Raw genomic sequence first — 27,075 nt, 5'->3', positions numbered from 1 at the left:
GAGCGCGCGGGGGCGAGGAGGAGCGCGGGCGCGGGGCTCGCTCGCGCGCGCGGGCCCGCCGCTCACCAGTTGTGCCAGCCCTCGCCAATCGAGAGGATGGCGACGAGCTTGTTCTCCGCGGGGTTGCTCTGCGGGTCGTACGGCCGCCCGCCCCACAGGTGCGCGCCCGAGTTGACCATCCACGTGCAGTGCAGCACCCACACGTACCGCAGGCAGCCCGGCACGAAGAAGCCGTTCCAGAAGGTCTCGCCCCACGCGAGCTGCGCCACAAACCCCGGGATGAAGAAGCACCACACAAAGTTCCACCACGGGTCGTTGCGGTGCTGGAACATGACGGGCCAGTCCGCCTTCAGGTCGTCCACATTGACCTTGCGCCCCGCCTCCGCCACGCGCGGGTCCTTTTTGAGGTACAGCCACCCCATGTGCGCAAACCAAAACCCGCGGATCGCGTCGTGCGGGTCGGCCACCGTCTCCGAGTGGAAGTGGTGCGTGCGGTGGTCGCGCGCCCAGTGGAAAATGGTGCCCTGGTTGGCGCACGAGTTGACCAGCATCACGACGAAGCGGTAGGCGAAGGACGCCTTGTAGCTGCGGTGCGCCCACAGCCGGTGCGCGCCGCCGGTGATGCCAAAGCCGGTGATTGGCCAGAGGATGAAGGCCCACCAGATGGTGGCGACCTGCGCGGGCGCGGCGGCGGCGGCGGCGGCGTGGGACGCGGTGCGCTCCGCCCGCGCCGCTCTCGCCGCAAGGGCGACGCATCTCTGTGCGCAGCTTGTCTGTGCGCAGCTTGTCTGTGCGCAGCAGCCGCGCGCTCATCTCGAGCGGGCGGCGCGCGCCTTGCAGTAGGGCACGAAGAAGATGCCCGCAAAGCCAAGCAGCTGCGTCAGTGTGATGTACGTGGCCATCGTGAAGCGGATGTCCTTCAGCGGCGGAGGGAACGAGGAGCATTTGCGCTCCTGGTCCTTGTACGGGATGGTGGTCTTTGTCTGCGCCGGCAGGTGCGCGGGCTTGGGAGGGGCAGAGAGCGGGAGAGCAGGGTGGCGGCGCGTGCGGATGGCGCGCGCGCGCGTGGCGGCGCGGCGCCAGACTGCGAGCTGTGATGCGGAAGCGGAGACGCGGAAGGGAAAAGGGGCTGCCGACGCACCAGGGTGTCGAGCGAGCTCTCCTCGGTGTTGGCGCGCGAGAGCGAGCTGCCGTAGGCGGCGAGGACCATCTCGCCGCGGGTGTCGTTTGGGGGATTGTCGCCTGCGGGGGTCGGACCGGCGGGGGCTCGCCTCCCGAGGGTCGGGCGCGGCGAGGACAGGGCTGCGCCGCCTCTGATGCAGGGTCGCCTTTGGCGAACCTTCGTCGGAACAAAAAGAATTTCCTGCGGCAACAATCTACTCCGCCATCTGTAGGAGTACTCACGAAGGTGACAGCATTACCGTTGGGTCCGAGAAAGACTCTATGTCGCCGCCCCTGCGTGTGCCTCCACACAGTGTGTGTGCTGCGGACGGCTGGCTGCCAAGCTAGACCTAGAGGAAGGTCGCTCTAAGTGGAGAGAGAGCGATCGCCAGTCGAGCACTGAGCTGCGAGCCTGCCGCTGTCCCTAAGGGAGAGAGAGGCAGAGGGGGAGAGAGAGGAGCATAAGAACTTACTTAGGAGAGCGCAATCGGAGGAGGGGGGGCGCGCCTTCTGCCCCCGTGCCGCCGGGTGCAATCTGTCCTATACGAGAGAGGTGGTGTGGACTCCCTTGGACCTGTCGTGTGGGTGTGAACCCTGCCAAGCCCCGCAGCCCGCTCTCCGTGTCTCGCGATGGCCGATGCGCGCTTCCCCACTTCCGTTCCCTTTGAGAGAGATTTTTAGCAATGTTGTTCCCTTTGTGCCCCTGATCGTCCTTCCTAGATGACAAAAGATCGTTGCTCTGCAAGGTGGGGACTCTGTCCTTCTCTCCCATCCATCCCTAGTTTGGCGTTGTGGCACTTGTGCTGTCTGTTTTCTTTCCGTTTGGGGGGATGTCAGTGTCTCACCGGGCTCCGCCTCCGGGCGGCGGGCGCCACCCAGCGTCAGGGGCGGGGAACCCGCAATTTGAAATGCTCCGGCATCTCAAATTGCCCGATACGATCTCCATTTTAATTGAGATTGCCTCGAGCATCCCAAGATGCATGAAGCAATTCAGGATGCGCGCGCATCCTGAATTGCTTCGCGCATCCTGAATTGCTTCATGCATCTTGGGATGCCTGAGGCAACCAAAGATGTCCACGACATCCCTGATTGAGCCATTACATCCTGAGATGCTGGCCGGAGGGCGCTGCATCTCAGGATGGCTGAATTGGCGTCGCCATCCCCGAGATGTGGCAAGCATTTTCAAATGGATATTTTAATCTCAGATAAATAAGACAATCCAGAATGCGCGCGATGTGCGACGAGGCCTAATAGTCCGCAGCGCCCCCAATGGTGCGCCGCGTGGAGGGCGAGCTCTCCCTCTCCCTCTCCCTCTCCCTCTCCCTCTCCCTCTTACTCTCCCACTCACTCTCTCTATTCTCACTCTCCCTCTTTCTCTCCCTCTTTCTCTCCCTCTCCCTCTCTCTCTTACTCTCCCTCTCCCTCTCCCTCTTCTCCCTCTCCCTCTTCCTCTCCTCTCCCTCTCCCTCTGCATCTCTCTCTCCTCTCCCTCTCCCTCTCCCTCTCCCTCTTCATTTCAACCCTACGCCCCCCTTTTTCCTCTCACTCTCCCATTCACTTCCACTATTCTCATTTATTCTCGTCCTCTCGCTCTCGCTCTCCCTCTCGGTCTCTCTCTCCCTCTCTCTCTCCCTCTCCCTCTCCCTCTACCTCTCCCTCTCCCTCTCCCTCTCCCTCTCCCTCTCTCCCTCTCTCCCTCTCCCTCTCCCTCTCCCTCTCCCTCTCTCCCTCTCTCTCCCTCTGTATCGCGAACACCCGTTTGTGCTCTCCCTCTTACTTCCAACCGCCAGCACACCGCCAGACGGGCCAGCCTCCTCCTCCGCGGCCAGGGGCCTGCGCAGCCGCCCACGCCGTCTGCTGCGCAAGCACAGCCGAGTGGCGTGCGGGGTGTGCACGTCTAGATCTCGCACAGCCACGCGGCGGTAGACAATCAGCACGGCCACGTTCGCCAGGGCAAACGGCGAGAGGCAGGGTGTACTCGCTGATGATGCTAGCGACGAGGAGCCGAAGGTACCACGTTGTGAAAAGCTGCGGCCGAGAAGTGGGAGGCCGTCAGTGGTGGTGTGAGTGAGACGTGCTCCTTGCGCCGGCTCAACGCGCCTCTCTTCGTTAGCGTCAACGTCGACGCGGGAGCCTGGCTGGATGTCGGTGCAGTGCGCATGTCAGGTATGTGTTGTCAGCGCGCGGGTATGGCGTGGGTGCCGTGAGGGTGGGCATGCGCGTGCGACATCAATCACCAGCAGCGTAGCTGCGGGGGAGCGGGCAGGATGCACCATGCGCCACGAGCCACGAGGCAGCTGCGCTTTGACGCTACAGAATGGGAGAGTCCGACAATTGCCCAAATTGCCGTTTACTATTCCGGTTGCGGAATATGCGGAAAGTGCGGAAAACAATGTGCGTGGGGAGGGCGTTACAATCCTGCTTCTTTCTTTCTTGGGCTTTAAAATACCCCGTCAGCAGAGTCCTCCTACGTATCTGAAAGTAGCACATAACACTGAATGAAAATGTCCATCTGTGGCGAGGGTATCGACTACCTTCCTTGCCCTCTACCTCTGGGATGGGAAGGAGTGAGCCTACCAGGTGGCCTTGAAACAACGGTTTCCGCACCGCCTCACGCATCTGCTGATGCGGCCCAAGCTTGCCGCGTTAGCACTGCATCCGGCGCGGCCGCGGGCACCTAACGCGCTTCATTGCTGCCCGGTACGACTGTACTGATCTGGCTTGCGCACCAGTGCTGGCAGGCTCACACCATAGTGCTCCCTTGCCTGCTGGTGTAGGCAACAATACCCTTGCTGGCAAGCTTCACCTCGCGAGCTGCCTCGATGGGGTGCCGAGGCATAGAGATTAGAGTCTCGCCTACGCTGCGGCACAGACACCTGATGAGGACAGCATGATACCACATGAATCTGCCCAGTTGCAGCAAATTCTACTGAACAGTTGAGGGCTGGCGAGAGAGAGACCGTTAAGGAGCGCGAAACGCGCGAGGAAGCCGCGGGCTGCGGGCTCATATACAAGAAGAAAAAGTTGAAAACGAGACTCCTTGTTATCCATAAAAGAGCCACATACATGATATGTCAACCGGCGCACATGCGACGAGAGCGGGCGCCGTTTTTCATTGCCTATTCTAACGAGACACAGAGCAGCGGCACGGGCGTTGCCGATCGAACACGGATTGCTGAGGGCCATGCACAATTCGTGCGGTTATGGGCTGCCACCGCAAAACATGCAAACGACAGGCCACGCCACGTGCGCCACCATATCCAGCTGCGCAGCGGCAACGACTGCCGAGGCGCAGGCCGAGCCGCAGCCTACCCGATGCCCCGCCGACATGCGGCATTGGCCAAAATGCTGGGCATCTCAGGTTAAGGAAGGCAACTTGAAATAGCAAGGAGCATCCTAGAATGCAAAGGGGTAACTCCAGATGCTAGCGCATTCACGAATGCAGTTCGCATTCCAGGATGGTCGACGCATCCTGGAATGCGTGGACCATCTTTGGAATGCGGTGTGCATCTTGAAATGCGAAAAGTCAACTCGGCATTCTGAATTGAAAAATGCAATCTAAATTGATTTTTTGCAACTCAAAATGCCCTCAGCATCTCAAATTGCGGGTTCCCCGCCCCTGACGCAGTGTCAGGTGTCACTGAATGTAATGTGTAAAAAATCGGTGGAGCCTCGTGTTTGTTAAGCCGTGGGGCTACCTTACCCGCTTCACCCTTTTCTCTCTGTAAGACACAATGCAGGGCGAAGGCGCGCGTTAAAGGAAAGAAAAGCCACGCGTTTTGAGGCTTCTGACCGGCGCCGCGACGCCCTCTCTCTCCTCCGCACGTCGGCTCACAATATGCATCCCGCCTCCCCGCACGCAACACAATGACAATATCACAAACACACATCAAGGTAGACGTCACGCGCACGCGCACCCAACACTATTCGTGAGAAGGGCAGCCGGACCTATCCCCCCCGCCCCCCCCTACACACCCTCAGCGGCGGTGCAATCCTGCGACCAGAGAAAGCCGTCGCAGCCCACGCCCTCGCAGCTCGTCCGGTCGGCGGCGAGCAAGTCTCTCAGCTGCCGGTTGAGCGGCGCGTAGAGCGCGCAAAGCTCTGCGCGCGTCGCGGCGAGGAGCGGCTCGCGCGCCTCCGTCGGCTCGCGCCGCCGGCCGAGCTCTTCGCGGGTCGCCGGCAGCTTCGCCTCCGCCGTTGCGAGGCCGGTGGCGTCCACCGAGGCCACGCCCAGCCCGAGGTGCCTCCACGCGCGGCGCAGCGCGGCGCGGCGCGTCGCCGGCTCCAGCAGGTCTTCGGTCCGAAGGCAGAGCAGCGCGCCTGCCCGCGCGCCCGGACTGGTTGCGGACGGGCGCGGCTGGCGGCGGCTGTCATCGGGATCGCGGCGAGCGGGGAGGGCGGAGCGGGGCAGGCGGCGGCGCACCGGCCATGGCTCGCAGCCAGTCTTCGACAAAAGGGGCGTACATGCCTCGGATGATCTGGTCTGTGGGAGGGGAGGAGCGGCGGCGGCGGGCGGGCGTCACCGACGCCGTGGTGGCGCCGGCCGGGGCGTGTGTCCCCGTCCAAGCAACGCTTTGCAGATGGCGAGCAGCGCTCCAGGCTCACGGAGGGTTGGGGGCGGGCGGGGCGGCGGCCTGCGTGGAAAAAGACGGCGGCGGGCTCGGGCCCGAGCTGCTCGAAGTGGATCGCGCAGCGCCGCAGCCCGTGGCGCCGCTCGCACGCCCTCCAGCCGGCCACCTGCTCGGTCACATACTCGCCAAACCGCCGCGCGCCGACGCCTGGAGTCCCCGCGAGCGCGAGTCAGGGACGGTGCCGCCATGCTGAGCGCACCAAAGCTGCGGGGTGGACGCGGCACCGTACTTTTTGCCATAGTGCGGGTGGCCATAGAAGGCGTGCACGAGCCGGTCAATCGGCGAGCGGAGCAGCGCGATCAGGCGCGGCGGCCGGCTGCCGTAAAAGGAGCGGAGGAGCCACGGCGTGGTGAAGTTGAAGGCGCCGCCCGCCGGCACGGTGGGCAGGTCCACCGCGGCGTCGTGCGCGCGCAGCGCCGCCGCCTTGCACGTCCACATCTCCTTCTCGTAGTACGTCTTCTCGCACGCCGGCACGTCAGTGCAGCGCTTCTTGCACGGCCAGTACGACTCCTCCCACCACTTGTGGAAGCGGTGCGCGCTGTCCGGGTAGAACTGGAGCGTCGCGTGGCAGTGGAGCGCCGCGGCGAGCTGAGCCGACGGATCCAACGAGGCGGGGACGGCGCGCTCGAGCCAGCGCCGCCCGCCCTCGTCGTTCTTCCACTGACCCCAGCACGCGCCGTTGCCCAGCGGCACGAGCGCTTCTGGGTGCGACGCCCTGAGCAGCGCCGCGAGGTGCTTGGTGCCAGTCTGCCACGCGCCGAGCACAAAGGCCCCCGGCGCGCAGCGGCGGCCGGCGGGCGTGCCGATGCACGGCGTGAGGCCGGCGGGGTCGAAGGGCGCGTCGGTGCGGGCCGCGAAGAGCGCGGGCTCCCAGCGTCGGGCGAGCGCCGAGAGGGCCGCCTCGTCGGGCAGAGGGTGGGGCTGCATGTGTGTGTGCGCCACAGAGGCGGGAGCGCGACACGTGGCGCGATGAACACGCGTGGCGAGATCAACGAGGTGATCCAACTCTTGTGGCCTAAAGTCTGGGCAGGTTGTGAGGATCACGATGCCGGCGTGAACACGACTAACTGACGGATCCGCTCCTGACAGTCGCACGCGCCGCGCTGCGGCGCGTGCCACTGTCTTTGTTTGAAGTTAAAAGTCGAATCAGAGCGCCGTCGGCGCTGATCCTCGTTTTCCTCCCACGGACCGCCCGTCCGGGACCGCTCCGGGACGCACGCCGGCGAAGCACCATCAAGCTGCTGTACGGCCCCGGAATCGCCTTCCCAGGCTTAGCTAGACTGAGAGATATTGTGGACATGATTGGTCTCTACAATATTACACTGACACTGAACCTCCAAGAGCTCGTCCCGGTCCGTCACGGGACACGGCCATCCTCGGCCTCCGGAGGGCCCCCGGCCGCGGCGCGGTGCGGCGGCGTCACAAATCCGACCACAGAGCACCGGGACGCGGTCGGGCGATCTGAGGCCCAACTAGGCGTATGCATTGCCCATCCAGGGCTATCACCTGGACTTATCAACAGGCGCCTGCGGCGCCGTGCTCAGGAGCTGCTGCTCCAACCTGTTCACACTTTCGTACGGGACCGTATGTTCTCTCTTTCCGGTTTTGAGAGATGCGTAATCCTCGCTACCCAACGCGGCCAAAGGATATCCACCTCGAGAAAAAAGAAAGAAAAGAAAGAAAACAGACAACCCAAGGGAGGGATGGGAGGACGGCACGCCGCCACCACACAGGGATTTTAAGGAGAGGTGTGTCCTCCTCGAGAACCTCGAGAGAGAGATGCTTAGGCTTTCTCTCTACTCGCGCCTTCCGCTGATGGACTCGCGGCATGCCGGCCGCTGCTGCCTCGCCGTCATCGTCGTGCAAAACGCAACTCTGATCGTCGCCGCCTGCTACAGCCGCGCGCTGCCCGGTCCTCGCTACTTGGGCTCGGTCGCGGTCCTGCTGACAGAGGTGCTCAAAGCGCTGGCGGTCGTCGCGTGCGGCGTCTACTCCTCGGGGAGCGCCGCGCTGCAGGCCGAGCTGCGCACAGTTTGCGCCCGGCCGCCCTTTGTCGCCGCCTTTGCGCTGCCGGCCGCCTGCTACTGCCTGCACAACAATCTGTGGTACGTCGCGGTGACGCACCTGGACCCGGTCACGGTCGCGGTCGGCACGCAGACCAAGGTTGTCTTTGCCGCCCTCTTTGCCGTGCGGCTGCTCGGCAAGCGGCTGGGCAAGGTCCGGTGGGCGGCCATCTCTCTGCTCAGCGCCGGGCTGATGCTGGTCGAGTCGAGCGCGCCCTCCTGGCAGCGGCCGAGCCGCGCGGCGAGCGGCGCTGCGGACGGGGCCGACGGCGGAGTGGATCGCGCCCGCGGCCTGCTCGCCCTCTTCTCCCTCTGCGCGCTGTCGGGCCTCGCAGGCGCGGGGCTAGACACCTCCTAGACTCCTCCTCCCCGCCACCTCCCTGCCGGGCTGGGCTGGGCGTGCGGCGGGTGGCCGCGCACTCTCTGCCGAGGCTCACAGGCGTGTGGCTAGACGTGCGCCTCCTCTTCCCACCTCCAGCCACCCTTCTGTGGCATGGCGATGACGGTCGGGTCAGTGACGGGGCTATCGTCGGTGCCGCGCCTGCAGGCACGCTGATGGAGCTGTTGCTCAAGGACTCTTCGGTCGCCGCCTCGCTCTGGGCGCGCAATATTCTCATGTCCCTCTTCTCCCTCCCCCTCGCCGCCGCCGCCCTCCTCGCCACCGACGCCGCCTCCCTCGCCTCCGGAGCCCTCTTCGTCGGCTTCGGCGCCTGGGCGACCGCGATCGTCTGCCTCGGCGCGGTGGGGGGCGTCGCCGTCTCGATGGCCCTCCGGTGCTCCCGCCGCCGCCGCCGCCGCCGCCGCCGCCGCGCCTCGCGCCCCGCCCCCGTCTCTGAGCCGCGCTGCCGACAGTCCTCCGCTCCGCGCCCGCCAGCTACACAGACAACCTCCTCAAGTCCTTCGCTGTCGGCGTCTCGATCGCCCTCGCTTGCCTCCTGTCGTCGGCGCCACCCGCCCGTGCCGCTCGCAGCGGTCCCCCCGCAGCGCCACCTCACAGCCTGCGGCATGAGAGCAGGTTGCGCTGCGGGTGCAGATTGCTCCCCGCGCCGGCGCCGGCGCCGCTCTGGTGGCGGTGGCGTCCACAGTCTATTACACCGACGGCGATTGCTCGCGCAGCTCGGACCGCGAGGAGGAGGAGGGCTCGTCGCCCCTTCTCTTCCGCCCGCAGCGGGGAGCCACGGTGCTCGAGCGCGTCGGCGTCTTTTCGCAAGATCAGCGCGAGTCGGTGAGAACTTGATCACGGTACTTGACTCTTTTTTCGGTGCGGCTTATCGCGTCGCGTGTGTTGCTGGAGAACATGGTGCTACCTTGCTGCGAGAGTGCCAGTGCGTGTGTCCCACTCATCGTCATCCCACAGGCATCTCGCTTTATCCTATTTAACTACCACCGAAAATAACGTACCTCGAGGTAAGGGCGGTGCGCTCTAGACCTAGAGAAGACGGCATGCGCAAAGAGGAACGGTGCAACCACCTCCCGGGCAACGGCGTCGGCCGTCTCACCTTGTTCTCTCTACAGCCATTCCGGCCTCTCCCCCACGCAACACCCTGTCCACCGCAGTGTTCAGCCCCTCGATGTTGAGGTACGGCCTGCGCCCAAAGACGTGCCTAAGCCAGAGGGCAGGGTAGTGTAGCGGACACGAGCACAACTGCTCTCGCTTATCGGAACTGGGCGCCGAGCGAGCGACCTCGAGGAGGGGGATTCACTACATGGTGCACTCCGCGTCGCTCTCTTTGTGAACTCTTGAAACGCATGCTACGACGGCGACCAGATGTAGGCGTTGCGAGCCTCGTCGGGTTGCACGCACCTTCCGACGAGAGTGGTTGGTTGCGAGTGTGATATCGCGCGATATCACACTGACAAGGTCGCGCGCGCAAGTGTGTGGGCATGACAAGGTCGCGCGCAAGCGAGTGTGAGCGCGCAAGCGAGTGTGAGATCGTGCGCGTGTCGCGCACCAGGCTTGATGATAGCGCCTCGGGAGCTCGTACCACGGCTGGTTTCGAGAGGCGAAGAAAGCCGCTAGGAACCCCTAGAGGCAGGCGGAGGGCGCGTACCGTGCCGTTACGAAAGGATGGGCACAGAGGAGAGTAGAACCTGGTCGCCCCCATCGTACGATTTCGTCGCAGCAGCCTCGCGGCGCATGGCCTGCCAAAGGTGAGGTGGGGTTTCGCCCGATTGTGCGGGTGCGCGACTGGGCCAAAGCAAGCTGCGGGCTAGCGCGGCGCGGGCGGTCGTGGGCCCCGCTGCCTGGTGGACTTCTCGGTCCGGCGAGAGGACGATGATACCAGAGTTGAAGGGGAAGACCCCCTCGCGGCAGGGGTGGTGGCGGTGAGGGCAGGGGCGGCGGCAACGGCGGTGAGGGCAGCGGAGAGACAGGCGCGGGAGGCAGCAACCGGGAGGGATCCACCTTGACAGAGGCGTTGTACCGCACCCGGTCCTGCACGGAATCGGCGGGGGAAGACCCTCAGTTCCGTCGCCACGCAACGCTGGAGAGGAGTGCATCTCTCTCTCAGGGACACCTTGCGTGACGCCGAGTCAAGGCCTCCTGGCTCGGCATAGACCCACGAATAACCATTGCTTCTTCGCTTCGGAGCAAATTTCAGCGCGAGGAAGGCCCACTTTGCGTCCATCGCCGCCGCGGGCGTGCTGATGCCGAATAGGTGATCGATGTTTCTCCTCACTATCACGTCCATGTCGAGCGAGATGACCTTGTCGTACTGCGCAGGAAAATTGCGCGGTGGGTGAGTGGACCCCACAAGAGTCAGATGCGTGGTTATATCCTCCTCGCCTGTGTCAGCGCCCACACGTCAAGCTTCGCGTACGTCTCATTCCGCTTGTGAGCCTAGCCGAGACGTAGCCGGTGTCGGCCGAGGTACAGCCGAGATGGCGTACGCGCAGTCGCGCTTCTGCACCCGCTTGACGCCCTCGGGCAGCGGAGACAGTTGGGCAATCTGCACGCCGAGTTGCCGAAAGGGCGCCAGCTCCGCGTCGGCGAGGCCGTCGCAGAGCAGCACGATGCTGTGCTTCGTACCCGTCTGGACAAGCGAGACGACGGCGCGCAGCAGCTCTCGCGAGGATTGTCGGACGGCCCCTGCTGGCGATGGTGCGGGTGGCAGCCGCAGCACGAATGTATAGGCGTATGAGCCAGCCGGTACTTTGGGCAGTGGCGGGACAGCGGCCGAGTCGAAGCTTGCTGGGCAAAGCTCGGAGCGGCGGCATTCGGTGAAGCACGGTGCACAAGAGCAGCCTACGGGGTCGGAGGGTGCGTGGAAATGGGCTTTTGGCTCGATCCGTGCGCCACCTGTGCAACGACACCGTCACGGGGCGCCAGCCAGCTGCAGAGGAGCCGATACGTCGCACGAAAGTGTGAGTATTGCGTACCAAGGCCGTTCGAGTCAACCGCGCTCACCAACTGCGTTGTTGGGGTGGCATGTGAGCGGCGGCCGCTGCGTGTGCGAGTGTTGTGGCAGAGGTGCGTCGCCACACCGCGCCTGCTCTGGCACGGCGAGGCACCCATGCGCACGAAGCTGCGCGGAGCACGAGGAAAAGGCCGCAGCAGGCGTGGACAGAATGCGAGACAGCACCTCCGGGGGGCATGTGTTGTGTCTCCAGCACTTCATGGTGTCCTCGGGTTGCCAGTTGCCAGCTGCGTTGAGCCCGCACGTTGAGCTGAGGTATTCTCGATACGCATTGGGTGCTGAGAGGTTCGGAGGAGCCAGCCAAAGGTCAGCGTCACCCATGGACTGTATCCGGGACCATCGCCTCTGCGAGCCTCGTGGTTGGTGGGTCGTCCTGGGCGAGGCCGGGTGATTCGGCATTATCTGCAAAGCGGAAAGGGAACCGACTTGCGGCGTGCGGTGGTGCTCGCGGATCGTGCCGGCGGTAGTAGGGGAAACGCAGACGCAGACTGCGGGCGTGGTTGGTGTTGCGAAGTTGCGACAAGTTCGCCTATTGCAATAAGAAAAACGGTTTCGACCCTCACCACTCGCCCCTTGGCCTTGCTGGAGCCTCGTCTTTTGAGTTGTTTTTGTTCGTCTTTTGTCCGAGCAAACGCGCGCCCGATGTGGGCCCGATGCCCCGTTGAGCACGTGACGTGGAGTATCCGAGCGCTGTAATCTAAACTCCCTTATCTATCTTGCTCTCACGCGCGAAGCCCTCGTGAAACTCGCATGCCATCTCGCGACCACCTTGGCACCCTTTGAGCAGGCCTCCAACAACGGATGCCTGCCGGGATTCCTACGCCGATTCTCCTCGTTCGCGCATATGAGAAATGTTGACGAGACGCTGCCCCAAACGAGCAACGTCCAACGCGCAACGGATGGTAGCGCACACCCCCGCGAGGCGCCGTCTCGCAGCCCCTCATTAACGTTCTTGAGTCTTGTCCGGAAACGTAGAGAGTAAAGTGCGACTCGAGGTCTGAGATGTGGAGTGTTCTTAGCCAAAGTCTTAGGAAGATGTGCGACTAATAGGAGCTCATAAATGCGAGCACTATCTGATACTCGCTCGCTACGTAACTGAACACAAAAGGGAAGCGGGCACAGCCTGGGGCGCGACTTCGAGGCGGCAAGCAAGCGACGACGGAGCAGCGGGGCAGGGGTTGGGCGTGGCGCGGCGTCTTTGCCGCCTCACATGAGGCCCGACGCCTTCAAGTTGTCTTCGAGTATTGACGAGACCACCGACTTGAAGACGAGGTCCACGTTCCTGGGTGAAGGTGAGCTCATGTTGGTGCCGGGGCGGGATGTCTCACCAGGGGCGAGGCTCGCACTGTGTGGACGAGCGAGAGCTACGTCTCGGCTATATCACGGGTCTGTGTTGAGGATCTAGGTCCACATGCTTCTTGTCGGTCGCGACGGTGTAGTGCGTGAAGATGGTCTTGCTCTGGTTCTTGCACTTTGCGAGGAACTTTTGGCGGAAGAAGTCGGCGGCGGGCTCGAACTCGTTGTCGCGGTCGCCAAAGTCCTCAAAGTAGTCCGCCACCTGCACGCGCTTCAGCTTCTCCTCGAACAGGTCGCGCTTGTTGAGGAAGAGGATCACCGCGGTGTTGTCGAACCACTTGGAGTTGACAATCTGCGGGCGACGGCCGGCAAGCGTGGAGAAATGGTGGGAGAGTGTGTTGCGAACAGGGATCGGCATCGGTGGGACGGAGTGTGCCAAAAGGGTGGGGCGCGTGCCTGCTCGAAGAGGTTGATGCTCTCCTGCATCCGGTTCTGCGACTCATCCTCGAAGAGGACCTGAAGGGAGGGCGGGAAAGGTGGGTGAGGATGAGAGCGTCGGTGGGGGGAGGGAGAGCGTGAGAGCAAGGAGGCGAGGAGGCAGTGAGACTGCCTGGGAGGGGAGGGGCGGGAGGGGAAGGAGGGAGGGAAGGAGGGAGGAGGGAGACCTGGTCAAACTCGGAGAGCGCAGCGACGAAGATGATGGCGTTGACGCCCTCAAAGGTGTGGATCCACTTTCGGCGCTCGTTGCGCTGGCCGCCCATGTCGTACCTGGCACGCACCAAGACGTTTCGGACCGCGCCCGGGGCGTGCGCGCATCGGGATGGCGGCCCGGGGCTGGTGGCGAGCGCACATGGCAAAGTCGTTGCCGTGCAGACGGAAGTCTGTCCGCACGATGCCGGTCGTGCGGATGCGAGAGCGCAGCACGTCGAGCTCGGTCGGCACGTACCCGTCGGCTGCCATCCGGTCGACGTTGTCGAAGTAGTACTCCGCTGAGTCGCTAAGCTGGTACTCTGCCCTCCGCTCAAACACCTTCCGCGCGGCCGGGTGCGCCCACAAGCGAGCGATGATCTCGCCGAGCTGCGGCGTGAGGTGCTCGTCTCCGCTCGCTGGGTCCGACTCGAAGGCCGTCTGCTCGCGCGCCAGCTCCTCGGGCATCGCGATCCCGAGTCTCTCAAAGCCCTCGAAGACGGAACGCGCCGAGAGGATCGCGTTGGAGTGGACCACCTTTGCAAAGTCGGCGCGCTCGCCCTCCGAGTAGCCACCCTTGTGCAGAACCTTCATTTGCTTGAGAAGCGTCGACTTGCCGCTCTCGCCGGCGCCGAGGACCAGCAGCTTGACCGTCTTCGCCTCTTTGTCGCTCTCCTGCTTGGTCGACCGCTTTGTGGACCGTGCGCCGCCACTCGGCTGGGCGGTGGCGCGCCCCGAGCGCTCAGCGGGGTCGGTGGACTCCGGCTTGGACTCAGTGCAGCCCATTCGAGCGCAAGCTTTCCAGAGGGATGCGTAAGCCGCTGGCAAAATGTCGAGCGTGAGAGACGCTTCAGCTGGGCGCCTCTTGCTCTTGTTTAGCGATTTCTTATTACCAGGTACCAGCAATCTGCTCTCGCGCGAGTTTCTCTTTCTTGGTCCTGCAGCCTCCCTGCCGATGTGGCTAGCCGGGTCACACTCGGGCTACGGGCTTTGGAGGTCGTCGGGCGGGAAGGCGGGAGGGACGGAGGGTGGAGGGTGGATGCCCCAATGAAGAAAAGGCTAGAGGCTAGGCTTTATAGAGCCGGCTGCTGGCCGGACATCTGAGTCCCCTGCGGGCTGCGGCCCCGCCCGAGGCTCTTCCGGGCGTGCAGGTCGACAAACACATCTCTCTCTCAGGTCGAGGTCTCGTGCGTCAACAGGACGGGACCGTGAGTCCGAGAGAGAGATTTTTTACCAAACAACTCTAACACTCACACGTAATTTGGGGCCTGGAGCCCTGTTCACGCGCGCGCGAGACGTGCAGTTGTTTGTTTTGAGTCCGTGACGATGACACCCCGTCGTTCGTCTGTCGGTCGGTCGTCGCGCTGGATGGATGGAGCAGGCGCACATATCGAACGTACATCGCTTCCAGGGACCCCATAGCGTGTGCCTGCTCATTTTCATTCACTACACGCAACGCGTTTGCACATTCCCGGACCCCGGACGGTAGGCGAGGGCTTTTACTCTCGCGAAAAACTAACTTTGGAGGTTCAGAACACGCCCGCCCGGATCGCGCTCTCGCGGCCCTAAAGGAAGTGTCGCGCCGCGCCCGCCGGGACGCGCGGGTGCCATAAGCTAGCCCTGGTTTGTGACCGAGCGGCGATCGCCATGAGCGAAGTACTGGAAGTGAATCCCTGCCCCATGACCCCCGTGCTGTCAATTGCCGACGGAGCGTTGGAAGGGTCGTCCTCAGATCACAAGTCAATCGTCCCACTCAACGCTGAGGCGTGCGCTTCGATCCGGCAGCAGCTCCACATCGTCCAGAAGGCCAACCGCAACTCCTCCCTCATGGGCGAGGCGCTTCTGGATGTCGAGCCGCGCCAGGTGGACCGCAGCCGCCGCTGACGCCCTCCCACGAGCATGACCGAATGCCCTGCAACAAGATTGCTGCCGCCACTCTCCTCGTGCTGCCCGCCCGCCGCCGCCGCGGCCCGTCTAGCAGTGCTTCGCACCGGCTGCCCACGCCACCGTGCACTGCCCACCCCCCGCCGCGCTAGGTTGCCCGCGCGGGGATGAGTGAGGCGCTCCTTGGGCTCGTGGCGCAGCTCGAGGGCCTCATGACGCAGCTGGAGGGCGCGGATGGGTCAAACCCGTTCCTGGCCGCGAAGGCCATCGAGACCCAGCTGCTCTGGTTCCTCGTCGCGCAGCTCGAGCGGGGAGATGCCGTGAGTGCAGCAAAGGTGGGCGCGCCTCGCCGCAGCCGCCTCCCTGCCAGACTCCTCCCTGCAGCCTCGCACTCCACAACTGCCTTTGTCTGCACGCGCTGCATGTCACTCCACTGCGATGCTCGACGCCGCTCTCACGGCCGCTCTCCTTGCGGTTGCTAACGAAAACCCGCCCTCCCCCCCTAACCCTGCGGCAAAGGCGGCGGGCGTGCTAGCCAACCTGGCCTCGGAGCATGACGACACGTGCGTAGACATTGCGGAGGCGGGGGCGGTCGGCCCGCTGGTGGCTCTGCTCGGCAGCGAAAGCGAAGACGGAAAGGTGCACGCTGCACGCACGCTCAGCGGGATCGCGTTTCACGACGACTATGTCGAGTCCATCGTCGAGGCTGGCGCGATCGCTCCCTTGCTCGAACTGCTCGGCAGCGAGAGCCAGGAAGCGAAGGAGGACGCAGCTAAGACGCTGGCCTTCCTCGCGGCCGGCGACTCCGAGAATGCGGCCGCTATCGTTGAGGCCGGTGCGATCGTGCCGCTCACTGCGCTGCTGGTCAACGGCACCGAGGCGGGCAAGGGTTTTGCTGCCAAGGCGCTCGGCACCGTGGCTGTCCACCACTCTGCGGCCAACGCGTCCCTCGCCGCGGCGGGCGCGATCGAGCCGCTCGTCGCGCAGCTGACAGCGAGGCTGACCGACGGCAGCGAGACCGACAAGGAGTGGGCGGCTGTGACGCTGGGCAATATCTCCTCGGACAGTGCAGTGGCTAACGAGGTTGCGATTGCTGCGGTCGGCGCTATCACACCGATCGTGCGCCTGTTCAGCGGCGGGAGCGAGAAGTGCAAGGAAGAGGCCGCGGTGACGCTGGGCAACATAACCTACCGCAGCCGCACCAACCAGGCGGCCGTCGCCGCGGCTGGCGCCATGGCCCCGCTCGTGGCCCTGATGAGCGACGGTAGCGAGGTTGGAAAGGAATGGGCCGCGTTTGCTTTGGGCAACCTCGTCGCGGACAACGCAGCGAATGCGGTGGCGGTGGCCAAGGCGGGAGCCCTGCCGCCGCTTGTGGGCCTCCTCGAGGACGGAAGCGAGGATGGTAAGAAGGAGGCCAAGTTCCTCCTGCGCCACCTCGCCGACGACAGCGCCGCGAGCGAGGTGACTTCCAACGCGGTGGCTCTCGCAGACGCGGGCGCCATCTCGCCGCTCGTCCACCTCCTGAAGAGTGGGAGCCACCTGACAAAGAAGCAGGCCGCAAAGATGGTCCTCAGCATGTCGAAGGAGCCGGCGGTGCGCCTGGAGGTGGCCAGAGCCGGTGCGCTGCCCCCGCTCCAGGCGCTTCAACGATGTGATGACGATGGCGCGCAGAGGGCGGCGTCGGCAGCTCTGCTCTACCTGAAGCGTAAGACTACGAGCGGCGGTGCGAGTGCCGCTCCGGAGGAGGATGCCACGGCAAAGCAACGGCGGCTTGCGGCGGCAGAGGAGGCGGCCGAGGCGGCAGCGAAGGAGCTGCTCGCACTAGTGGACGAGGAGAAGAGCAAGGCGCCGTTTCCTAGAACGCTGCACAACCGAGAGCCCGCCTGTCACTGGGCGGGGAGCGCCGGTCCGTAGTATGCCCCGATTGCGCAGCAAGCGCAGCCAGAATCGCTGGCTACACTCGGCTGTCTCGCTAACTGCCTGCCCGACTCTCATATTAGGCGCCCAAGAAGAGCAAGGACAAGGCCAAGCGAGACAAGCAGCGGCAGAGGTCGGGCACGAAGAAGCGAGGGCAGGCGCGAGAGGCCAAGCCGGCCGAGCCGGCGGTGAGTAGCGCCAGCTCTCTCTCGGACCAGGTCGAGGCGGGCGGCACCGCCTCCGACGCCATGGATTCGGAGGATGACGAGTCGGAAGAGCTGAGCGCAGAGAGGGCGTTGGCGCTCTCTCGTGAGCGGGCGCGCGAGGCTGAGAGAGCAGCGGCGGAGCGTCAGCGGATTGAGGCGGAGCGGGCGGCTGCGGAGCGGGCGGCGCGCCGAGAGGCGGCCGCCGAGGCGGAGAGGACGGCAAGGAGGGCGGAGAGGGTCAAAGCGGAGACAGCGGCGGCGGCAGAGCGCGCGGCTCGCAAGGAGGCGGCGGCGGCGGCCTCGGTCGAGCGCGAGAGACGCCGCTCATCTCCTCCTGCCCCCGCCCCATCATCCGCTCCTGTTGCCGCTCCTGTCGCCGCCCCTGTCGCCGCTCCCGTCGCTGCCCCGCCGGCCGCCCCGCCCACTGCATCTCTGGCCGCGCCACTCCCCGCGCCTCCCGCCGCGCCAGCTCCATCTGCAGAGGAAGAGCGCGCGGCGCGCGAGGAGGGTGAGCGGGCGCGGATCGTCGCGGCGATCGAGGATGCGCTGCGGAATGTGCCGGTGCCTGCGAGGCCGCGCGAGGTGCTGCCGCCGCCGCCTTCGCCGCCGCCCCCCGTGGGGCTGCCGCCGCCCTTGTGTTGGCCCACTCCGCGGGGGCCCCCTCCAGGGACGGTGAGCCCGCACACGATCGAGCCGCTTTGCTGGCCCACAAGGAGGGGGGGCTCGTCGTCCTCGGGCACCCCCAGCCCGACCGAGGTGGAGCAGCTGCGCTGGGGCCATACTCCCTGGACGCAGGGAGACGTTTGGTCTTCGGACCCCGCAGCCGTGCTTGCCATAGACCTAGCCGAGGCCTCGCCGCAACAGCAGCCTCCGGCACCGCCTGTTTCCCCGAACGACGAGACGCTCCCCGACAAAGTTCAACGCATACAACATCTGGTCGGAGTGCCCTCGGGCTCCATCGCCGATGTACTGCGAGCCTCCCACGCGGCCCTCGGCCTCGAGCCGGAAGGAGGGTACATCCAGCAGGCGGAGCGGTTGCTCAAGCTCCTTTGAGCAGTGTCGCCCCGCTGCTGACCTAGGGCGGGTGGGCGTAGCTGCATGGCCCGTCGATCCGCGTCGAGCTCCTCCGGCCTCCCGCCCCTCCACGTCGTGTCGTCGGCGCGCTCGCGCTGACGACTTGGTGGCAACCTCCTTATGCGTGTGACCGCGGCCTGCGGCTGCGCGGCGCTCCCGTCATGGGCCGCTGCCGAGCTAGACCCTCTACTTGCGTTCACCACACACATGCGCACACTACTGCTGGTCACGAGCTAGCGCATCGAGCTAGCGCACGGGTGTGTGGTGTCGACGATGCGTGTGCGCGGTGTGTGGCCCGTGGTCTATATGGCCGCTTCTTGGGACTTGGGGCGTTGTCGTGGACGATGAAAGGCGACAGCGGCTTCGCACTTTCATCGGCGACGTGCGAGTTCGTGCTTGCGTCCCAGAGTGCCCTCGCGCAGAACCAACGCAGCTCTCACAACTCATCAGCACTCCGTTCTCGTAACTCCCATCCGGCCGCAATCGGCCCTCAGTGCCGGCCGCGGGACCGGGAATGGCCGCGACGCTGACGGCCCGGAGGAGGAGAGACCTGCACTGCTCAGGACACTCGGCATGCGAGTCTGCGAGACTCACTCACACCGGACGCATGCGGGTGGCTTGCAGCGGGCGGCACAATGCGCGCGCTGACGGAAGATGAGATCTGGCACGACCCGTGGGAAGAAGCAGCTGCTGAAGGTGCCGTGCGGCGGTGGATCGAGGAGAAGAAGCATCGGTCGTCAACTACACTACGCATAACCAGCACATCCTCCGCAATCCCTCTCTCCTCTTTCCAATGGCAGCTTCTCGCACGGCGCAAATGCCCGACAGCTTGCTCGGATGGGGACAGCGGACTGGCTGCCGTCTTGGACGTGTGAGGCAGCCCTTACGCATGTATGACGTTATAATTTTGCTGAAAACCTCAACCTTCACATGTGGCGACGCTCCCGACTGACCCCCCATCACATTCTCGTTTGCTTGCCTTCTCTCTCGGCACACATGTCGGCACTCTTATCACTTTCAGCACAATCATTGCAGTTGTCCTGTACTCCTAGAGCAGTGTCGAGCTCTCGAGTCTCGAGCACGCCAAAACTCTAAGTGCCTGGTGCGCACTGTGAGCGCAGCGCTCTTCAGCTCAGGCACAGACGTGGTGGTGTTTGTGGAGCCGCACGAGCAGCGCGGCCTGCACCGTCCTGGACGGCATTTCCAGGCATCTAAGTGATGACCACCATCTCCGGCCAGCCGGCTCGATCAGGTTGTGAGGGTGGCAGATTGTGAGAGTCCTGTCCTTTCCCTGAGCGCCATGAGTTCAGAGTGCACGCATTGCGCCAGCCTTCCCACGTGCGCAAAAGGACTGAGGTTGACCGTACCCCGCTCCGTTCATAATGGTGTACCCGCGGAATCCCTGCTCGTGAGCGGGGTTTTCACTGCTCTGGTACTTGTTTTGCGCCTGCGCTCGAGCCCCTGCGAGGTACGGAGGCACGCCATGAGCAGCATTCAGAGCACAATGCGCACGTGCACGAGGGGAGCGTCAGGGGCAGGGGTGTCCGTGCCTGTAGCGCGAGGCATCCCGAACAGCAGAGCTCCATCATGCCACCTTGAAAGAGCTTGTAGATTGCGCCTTGCTGCTGGAACGCGTGCTGCACCTCAAAGAACTTGGCGCTCTTTGCGGACGTTGAGCGTGAGTGCCATCGGCGACTCGCCTGGGGCCGGCATGTCCCTGAATCTATCGGCGCCCGGCTCGGACCGCTTCTGGGACCCTCCCAGCCACGCTGGACGGCCCTGCGGCACGTCTTGCCCGGGCCTGAACCGAGTGGATGGATGGTTCAGATTCGCGGCGAGGGCTGTGAGGTTCTGATGAGTTGTGAGTTCCGCCGTTCTGTACATTCCTATTCGTTTTCTTGCACCCCCCGCCCCCCCCCGCCATCCGCAGACTATCAGCGCCGGTGTGTGTGGTCGCACAACGATGGCCGACAACGTCGACGACTTCGTCGCCGGCTGGGTCTCTGGCGCGGTGGCCACGCTCGCGACGCAGCCATTTGACATGGCTGTCACGCGGATGCAGGCGACGACGCACCAGCCAGGACCCACCCTGGCGTCCCTCCGCTCGCTCATGCGGCTTGACGGTGCCTCGCTCGGCGCGGCCTGGCGCGGGGTCGGACCGCTCCTGCTGGGCACGCCGTTCAACAACGCCCTCATCTTTGTTGGGTACGGCTCGGGCAAGCGCTTCTCCGAGACCGGAGACGAGACGCCAAACTCGCTGTTGCCCGTCTTCATCGGAGGCTGCGTCGGCGGCTTCGCCCAGTCCTTCCTCGCCTCGCCCGTCGAGCTCATCAAGGTCAGACTACAGCTCGCAGAGCCAGGCGGCGGCGGTGGCGGCGGGCGGGGCCTCGCCGCTGCGGGCGCGCTGGTCAAAGAACTCGCGGCGGCGGGCCACTCGCACACGCTGCCGCCGCTCCTGTCTCAGGGCCTCGCTGCCACCATCGCGCGCGACGTGGTGCCGCACGGCGTTTGGTTCGCATCGTATGAGGTGGCGAATCCAGCAACGCCAGCCCAGGCCCTCGCGCCAAGCCTGGCGCGCCGACACCGGCTCCCACCTCCTCTCGCCCTCAGGTTGCAAAGACGGCGCTCGCGCCGCCGCGACCGATAGCCGCCTCTGCCGAGGCGCGGCGCCTCCCAGACACCTCCCCGACACCTGCCACGCCTCCCTCCCCTCCCACCCCTCCTTCCCCGTCGCCTCCACCCCCTTTCGACTCCTGCTCGCCTCCCCGCGCCGCCCAGGCACCAGACCCGCAGGCACCAGACCCGCCCCTCAGCACCGGCCGGCAGCTCGCCGCCGGCGCAAGCGCGGCGGTGGACGCGTTGGGGCGGCCTGGGCAGTGTCCTGGACACGTCCGCGACACGTCCGCGACGTGTCCTGTAGGTGGCGGCGTGGGCCGTCGGCTACCCCTTCGACATCGTCAAGACGCGCTGCCAGGCGGACTTCCGAACTTCTACCCACTCCCTTCTACCCACTCCTCTCCCCCCTCCTCTCCCCCCTCCTCTCCCCCCTCCTCTCCCCCCTCCCCCCCCTCGTCTCCCAGCCAGCGCAGACGAGGGTCGTTTGCCGCCGCCCGACGCAGGCGTGGCGGCCGTCGCCCCCTCACCCCCCCTTCACACCGCCGTGCAGCTCTTCCAAGCTTCGCACACACAACCACCCGCACCAGTCACGTCCTCCTCCTTGCCAACGCCCCGACGCACCTCCTCGCCTGTCGACACACGCGGGCATCGCCGCCACACGCGCCGTCCAGGCGAGCTCCTCGTCCGAAGGCTTCCTCGCGGCGACGCGGCAGCGAGCTCGCGCGAGGGCCGCCTCGCCGCCCACACGCCCTTTACGCGTCCACGGCGGCGTCTCCCCTCAGGCAGCTCTGGCGCGAGGGGGGCGTCGCCGCGATGTACTCTGGCTTCGGGCTCAAGATGTGCCGCGCGGTGCCGATGAGCGCCATCGGCTTCTTGGCGAGACGTAGCCGAGATCACGCCGAGACCTCGGCCAGATCTGCCGAAATCGCCGAGACCCAACCGATATGTAGCCGAGATCAAACTGCTGGTGCCAAAGAGCGCTGCCAGCGCTGTGGCGAGAGACCGCCCCTCACGCCGCCGCCCCCTCACCCCTCGGCCCCGGCACCGCCCCACGCCTCCCCTCCGCCATCCAGACACACCCCTCGCTGCTCTCGACCCCTGCCCCTCCCGCTGCCACGCAGGTGTACGAGCATGTCTATGCCACGTGCCGCAGATTGCGCGGCGCCGACGGCGAGTGACGACGTGCCGGCGGGGCATAACAATGGGTGGGATGGCAGCTGTCGTGCCACTGCCGTCCCAAACTTGCGCGTGTGTGTCGGCGCACGGGGGGCCTCCGCGCCCGCCGCAGACGCGGGCCCGGGGTGCACATCGGGGACGAGCACCGGGGAGGGCGATTCGGGAGTCGGACCATGATAACAATGGGGTGAGCCTTTGCCACACACAGGTCACAGCCTTTCAGAAGCCCCGTGTGTCTTTAGTCTCTGTGTGCAGCCGGTGCGATCGTGGGGCCACGGGGCGTTGGGCGCTTGAGCCCGCCTCTCTCACTAGCTCTGCACGTCGACACGAGGGTTGCGGATGCGGTGTTGGTCTTCGCTCCAGATAATGTAAATAACCTCTACACTTCGGTCCCGCGACTTTAAGCGCCGTAAATACTGTCGCTAGACGCTTAGCACCAATTTGAATTTCACCAAAAACGACGAAAAGGTCTCGCGAAGCCAAAACGAGCTGAAAGCGCCCCGCCGACGAGGCCGCACATATCTCTCTAAGGTTCATGTGCATGTGAGCAGACCACTGCGGATAGAGAACCCACTTCTCGGTCGTGGATTTCAACGCTGTTCATGGCGCTACTCACCTCGCCCTCGGGCGGCTCTGCTGGTGCTGCCGGCGAGGCTCCGTGCTCCGTCTCTCCCGGCGCATCTCCCGGCGCGTCAAGCCAGCGCGCGAGTCGCTGCCGCGCGGACCAGAGCGGCAGCGGCTCCGCGAGGGCGAACCGCCCCGCGTCGCGCTGCTCCTCCGGCGTCGACGAGCGGAGCACATGCCGCACGGTGAGCGAGACGCGGCGCTGGCGCGGCAGGCCCTTCGCCGCGCAATCCACCGCGCAGCCCGCCGCGCAGCCCGGACGGCGGCCGCCATGCACCCGCGCCGCGGCGCCCTCCGCGCGCAGCCCTCCCTCCGCCTCGCCCTCCTCCCTGCCACGCGCGCCGCCCTCGCCCCCCGCCGCCGCCTCTGCGCCGCGAGCCTCCCCGGCGGCGGCCGACACGGCAGCGCTCTCCTCGCCCCGCCCGCTGCCGCCGCCGCCGCCGTATCCCTCCTCGCCGCCGCCGCACTGCTCTCCGCCGCCGCCGCCTCGCTCCTCCCCGCTGCACGCGCCCGCCCGGCCCGGAAGGTCGAGGCGGACGAGGCTTGGGCGCGCGGCGTCATCGTGCGTGGCTTGCGGCACGGTGTGCAGCAGGTCGGTGTAGGCCTGGTGCGGGGGGGGGGAGCGGCGGGTGTGCCACGCCCAGGGGACTAGGCGACTAGGCGACTTAGGGGGTGGGGGGGGTGGGGGGGGTGGTGGGGTGGGGTGGGGGGGAGAGGCGGGGAGGAGAGAGGGTGGCGGGGAGAGGGGTGGGGGAAGAGGGGGAGGGGCAGAGGGGGGGGGGGCAGAGGGGGAGGGGCAGAGGGAGGAAGGCGCCTCGTCACGGAACAGCAGCAGGCCGCGCGGAGGCAGCAGCAGCGCCGCACGCTCCGCGCGAGCGACGGAGTCCTCCAGGAAGAGGAAGGAGGCGCCTGGTTTCACAGCTCGGCCTGTGAAGAGACGCCGTACGCAGCGCCGGGTCGGCGGGCGTGAGGAGGGGGCGGCGCGCGGCTGCTGAGCGAGAGGATGGCGACGCGCGGCGCGTAGAGAGGCCCGTCCTTGTGCGGGTCGATGCCTTGCCCCGGCCGGTACTCGTTGAGCAGCACGTGGTTCGGAGGCTGTGGCAGGGAGGGGAGTGGCGGTGAGGGGAGGCGGTGAGGGGAGTGGCGGTGAAGGGAGTGGTGGTGAGCAAGGGCAGCGGAGAGCGGAGAGGCAAGGAGAGGGACAAGAAGTGAGGCGAGAGGCAAAGAGAGGGGCGAGAGGCACGGGGAGGGGGAAGAAGAGATGCGAGCGGCAGCTGAAAGAAAGAGGAGAGAGGCAGTGGGAGGCAGCGAGAGAGGAGCACCTGATCATGAGGAAAGACGCCGCACCGCACGAGCTCGTCGCACACGGACTGGACCCACGACGGAAGCGGCTCGCGCGTCATCCCGCCGTCACTGCTGCTGGGGGTCCCACCCAAGCTCTGCAGCCGCCGCCCACGCAGCTGCGTCCAGCGGTGGGCTGGTGCGCCATCGGTGCAACGGAGCATAGCCTCCTCCTCCTCCGCGCTGCACCACTCTGCGATGTGCGCGATCCCACGCACGCCGCAGTCCACTGCGTGCGCCTCGGCATCATACTCGGGCCGATCGTTCCGACTCGGAAGCGCCCAATCGACATCAGTCTGCGGCAGTGGTGGCGGTGGGCTGCGAGGCTCGGACAGGAGGGCCGCCGCCGCCGCTGGTGGCGGCGCGTGGCGCTCACGCGCTCTTAGCCGTTCCTCGCGCAACAGCATCTTGAAATCGATCGCCATGCGGTTTGGTGGCCACCCTCCGTGCCTCCTGGCCGACCAGAAGAAACACGATCGTCGGTGCTCCGACATCCGTCTCCGAAGCGACGCAGGGCGTTTTATGTATGAAAAAGAGGACAGCCGCACCCTGCAGCCTGCAGGGTCTGGGCTGCTCACGTGCTCAGAATCTGAGGCTCAGTAGACAGTAGCCTCGGGTCGCGCTCGCTGCAAAAATCGAGGCGCCGCATCTGCTCCGATATTTCCATAAACAACCACCTTCGCTTAATGAGATTGGAAGCCCCTCTACGCAAGCAGGCGCAGCATCCATCCCCAGCGCGCGCGGGGGCAATATCTGCTTGGCGGGACTGGCATGCGTGACGGCGAACACAGGACGAAAATGTGCACAGGTAACGTAAGGTTGCAGATTTCGCTGCAGGTGGGCGCGAATGGGCGCGCGTGTGCGCGCGCGTGCGCGCGCGTGCACGCACGCGTGCCCCGCCGCGGCCGTCGCGCCCCTGCAGCGGGCCTGCGCCGCCCACAGTGCGCTCACCCAGCGATCCGTTTTTGCGCGGACCATCGCGTGTCTCAGGCACTCACTCCATCTTCGCCTTGGAGTAGAGCAGCGAGTCGTTGCCCACGTCCATGTTGAACATCGCGAGGACAGCAAACCAGCCGACCACGACGAGGCCCAGCGACGACCACAGGATGATGTGGAACATGCCGACGCCCTCGGGCGGCGGTCCGCGCGACTGTCGGCGACGGGCGCGATGCGGGGTTGGGCACAGAGGCCCGGCGGCGCCGCGCAACGCGGGGGGCAGAGAGGGACACGGGCTGCTGCGCACCGCAGCGTCGCCGCCAGCGTCCAGCAGCACGCGCCGCGCCGAAGTAGACTCGCCCAGCGGCCCGGCGGGCCAGTCGCTGCCGATCTGCACGCTGGCGCTGGCGAGCGAGCAAAGCGCGCTTAGCAAGGCTACGACCCAGCGGGACCCCATCTGTGTACCGCCGCCCAGCAACGCGAAAAAGAAGGAAAACATCTTTTGTATTCTTTTTGCTTGGGGCGGACAGCAAGTCGGGGGTAGGGTAGGTTTGGGTTTTTTTGTTGGGTTTTTCCCTTTCTTCAAGCTGGAATTTTCACAGCAAAAAAAAGAAATTTTCCGCGGAAATCACGATGTCAACCTTCCCCAAATGGGTGATCTGATGCTTGTAGGGCTTGAGAGTGGCCTGCCATGTCACAAGAAGGATTGTGGTTGCAGGAGAGTATCACCAACCATCACTCTAGTTGGTATAGTACCCCACCTTCACCAGGCCCGTGATTTCTTTTTTAGTTTCCCATAAGTAAGGTAGGTAGGTAGGTAGGTAGGTAGGGGCACCGCAGGGGCCGGTCAGGTTTTTCCAGAATTTCAGCATGCTGTCCGCCCCAAGCAAAAAGAATACACACCTGGAAAACAAGCCCTTTCCCCCTGGCACTAACACAGAGCGGCGGCGTCGCAGAACGAGGCAGAGGAGAGCGACGCGACAGAGGAAGAAGCGACAAGGGAGAGCACGACGAGAAGGGGGCGACCGCGAGGTGGCACGAAGGTCGCAGCGAGAATCGGAGAGAGACTGCGAAGAGAGATAGGAAGAGGCGGACGCCCAAGGGTGGGCGACGGCTAGTGCACCTCACCCCTCTCCTTAAAATCCCTGTGTGGTGGCGGCGTGCCGTCCTCCCATCCCTCCCTTGGGTTGTCCGTTTTCTTTCTTTTTACTAACACAGAGCAAAGAGCGAAGAGCAAAGAGCGAAAAAGAAATTTCGCGAGCGTGCGCGCTTCAGTGCTCGGGCGCGCTCACACACACACACACACACACACACACACACACACACACACACACACACACACACTCACACACACACACACACACACACACACACACACACACACACACACACACACATGCACACACAACATGCACACACACACATACACAGACACACAGCCCCTTCCCCTTCCCTCTCAAGACCGCAAGGGCGAGGACACGCGTAGGCCGCACCACTAGCGAAGCCCACAGAGTGGGAGACTCCTATCACCGCCTCTGCCACCCACGGCGTGAGCCTTGGCCGCCTCTGTCAGTGTGCCCGTGATAGTGAGAGACTGCTGGTGCGAGAAGCCGGAGGAAGGTCGCTAGTCGAGAGAGATCGCCAGTGGAATAGGGAGTCCACCGTGCTGCGAGCCTGTCGCTGTCCCTTGTCAGGAGCAGGAGAACTAGGAGAGCGCAACCAGTAGGAGGCCCGCGCCTGCCCCCGTGCCGCCGGGTGCAACTTTGTCCTATATACGAGAGGGGAATCCCTGCGCTGGGACCCTGTCGTGTGTGGGTGAACCCTGCCCAGCCCCCCTCCGTGTCGCGATGCGCTCCCCGCTCCCGTTCCCCTGTGTCCCTGATCGTCCTTACAAGATCCTGCTCGCGCAGGTGGGGACCCTGTCCTTCTCTCCCACCCCGCTCTTGTTTGGTGTGTCCGTTTTATTTATTTATCCCCCCATGGTGGCGGCGTGCCGTCGCTCCCATCCCTCCCTTGGGTTGTCTGTTTTCTTTCTTTCTTTCTTCCC

The 27,075-nt window shown here is 65.0% G+C and overlaps 8 protein-coding genes across 8 annotated transcripts; 3 read left to right on the top strand and 5 right to left on the bottom strand.

The window, feature by feature from the left end:
- Positions 1 to 62: 62 nt before the first annotated feature.
- Positions 63 to 1,242, bottom strand: EMIHUDRAFT_447535 (hypothetical protein; the record flags this gene model as incomplete). The annotated part of the gene is made up of 3 exons (XM_005794357.1): positions 1,142 to 1,242; positions 834 to 983; positions 63 to 674 (listed from the first exon to the last, which is right to left on the bottom strand). Exons 1-3 carry the CDS (start codon positions 1,208 to 1,210, stop codon positions 63 to 65), a joined length of 831 nt encoding a protein of 276 aa, XP_005794414.1. The 5' UTR covers positions 1,211 to 1,242.
- A 3,886-nt stretch (positions 1,243 to 5,128) lies between these two features.
- EMIHUDRAFT_95172 (hypothetical protein) lies at positions 5,129 to 6,719 on the bottom strand (the record flags this gene model as incomplete). Its single annotated transcript, XM_005794356.1, has 3 exons — positions 5,129 to 5,481; positions 5,585 to 5,644; positions 6,017 to 6,719. 3 exons carry the CDS (start codon positions 6,717 to 6,719, stop codon positions 5,129 to 5,131), a joined length of 1,116 nt encoding a protein of 371 aa, XP_005794413.1.
- An 852-nt stretch (positions 6,720 to 7,571) lies between these two features.
- EMIHUDRAFT_194633 (hypothetical protein) lies at positions 7,572 to 8,213 on the top strand (the record flags this gene model as incomplete). The annotated part of the gene is made up of 1 exon (XM_005794355.1): positions 7,572 to 8,213. The coding sequence occupies one exon, from the start codon at positions 7,572 to 7,574 to the stop codon at positions 8,211 to 8,213; it is 642 nt and encodes a 213-aa protein (XP_005794412.1).
- A 4,063-nt stretch (positions 8,214 to 12,276) lies between these two features.
- Positions 12,277 to 14,067, bottom strand: GPA1 (GPA1, alpha subunit of a heterotrimeric G-protein). The gene is made up of 5 exons (XM_005794354.1): positions 13,418 to 14,067; positions 13,233 to 13,335; positions 13,024 to 13,083; positions 12,687 to 12,919; positions 12,277 to 12,553 (listed from the first exon to the last, which is right to left on the bottom strand). Exons 1-5 carry the CDS (start codon positions 14,038 to 14,040, stop codon positions 12,478 to 12,480), a joined length of 1,095 nt encoding a protein of 364 aa, XP_005794411.1. The 5' UTR covers positions 14,041 to 14,067; the 3' UTR covers positions 12,277 to 12,477.
- Positions 14,068 to 15,720: 1,653 nt separating this feature from the next.
- On the top strand, positions 15,721 to 16,026 carry EMIHUDRAFT_58514 (hypothetical protein; the record flags this gene model as incomplete). Its single annotated transcript, XM_005794353.1, has 1 exon — positions 15,721 to 16,026. A coding segment is annotated over one exon (306 nt), but the record flags the coding sequence as incomplete, so codon positions are not given.
- Positions 16,027 to 20,298: 4,272 nt separating this feature from the next.
- On the top strand, positions 20,299 to 22,129 carry EMIHUDRAFT_194627 (hypothetical protein; the record flags this gene model as incomplete). The annotated part of the gene is made up of 4 exons (XM_005794352.1): positions 20,299 to 20,670; positions 20,800 to 20,945; positions 21,734 to 21,800; positions 22,073 to 22,129. The coding sequence occupies 4 exons, from the start codon at positions 20,299 to 20,301 to the stop codon at positions 22,127 to 22,129; spliced, it is 642 nt and encodes a 213-aa protein (XP_005794409.1).
- A 1,537-nt stretch (positions 22,130 to 23,666) lies between these two features.
- Positions 23,667 to 24,517, bottom strand: EMIHUDRAFT_95168 (alkB, alkylation repair 6; the record flags this gene model as incomplete). Its single annotated transcript, XM_005794351.1, has 2 exons — positions 23,667 to 23,846; positions 24,074 to 24,517. 2 exons carry the CDS (start codon positions 24,515 to 24,517, stop codon positions 23,667 to 23,669), a joined length of 624 nt encoding a protein of 207 aa, XP_005794408.1.
- A 243-nt stretch (positions 24,518 to 24,760) lies between these two features.
- EMIHUDRAFT_349345 (hypothetical protein) lies at positions 24,761 to 25,490 on the bottom strand. The gene is made up of 2 exons (XM_005794350.1): positions 25,336 to 25,490; positions 24,761 to 25,242 (listed from the first exon to the last, which is right to left on the bottom strand). Exons 1-2 carry the CDS (start codon positions 25,483 to 25,485, stop codon positions 25,087 to 25,089), a joined length of 306 nt encoding a protein of 101 aa, XP_005794407.1. The 5' UTR covers positions 25,486 to 25,490; the 3' UTR covers positions 24,761 to 25,086.
- Positions 25,491 to 27,075: the final 1,585 nt, after the last annotated feature.

This window comes from Emiliania huxleyi (genome assembly GCF_000372725.1).
Source record: "Emiliania huxleyi CCMP1516 unplaced genomic scaffold EMIHUscaffold_1, whole genome shotgun sequence".
NCBI lineage: Eukaryota > Haptophyta > Isochrysidales > Noelaerhabdaceae > Emiliania > Emiliania huxleyi.
This window is presented reverse-complemented; position numbering and strand designations above follow the sequence as displayed.

Excerpts from the sequence above, each read along its gene's own strand:
- GPA1 (XM_005794354.1), bottom strand. The coding sequence starts at position 14,040 with ATGGGCTGCACTGAGTCCAAGCCGGAGTCCACCGACCCCGCTGAGCGC. Across the intron at positions 13,336-13,417 it reads CACGGCAACGACTTTGCCAT|GTACGACATGGGCGGCCAGC; the intron begins GTGCGCTCGCCA and ends GGTGCGTGCCAG. Across the intron at positions 13,084-13,232 it reads CGCTCTCCGAGTTTGACCAG|GTCCTCTTCGAGGATGAGTC; the intron begins GTCTCCCTCCTC and ends CCCTCCCTTCAG.
- EMIHUDRAFT_349345 (XM_005794350.1), bottom strand. The coding sequence starts at position 25,485 with ATGGGGTCCCGCTGGGTCGTAGCCTTGCTAAGCGCGCTTTGCTCGCTC. Across the intron at positions 25,243-25,335 it reads ACGCTGGCGGCGACGCTGCG|TCGCGCGGACCGCCGCCCGA; the intron begins GTGCGCAGCAGC and ends CGTCGCCGACAG.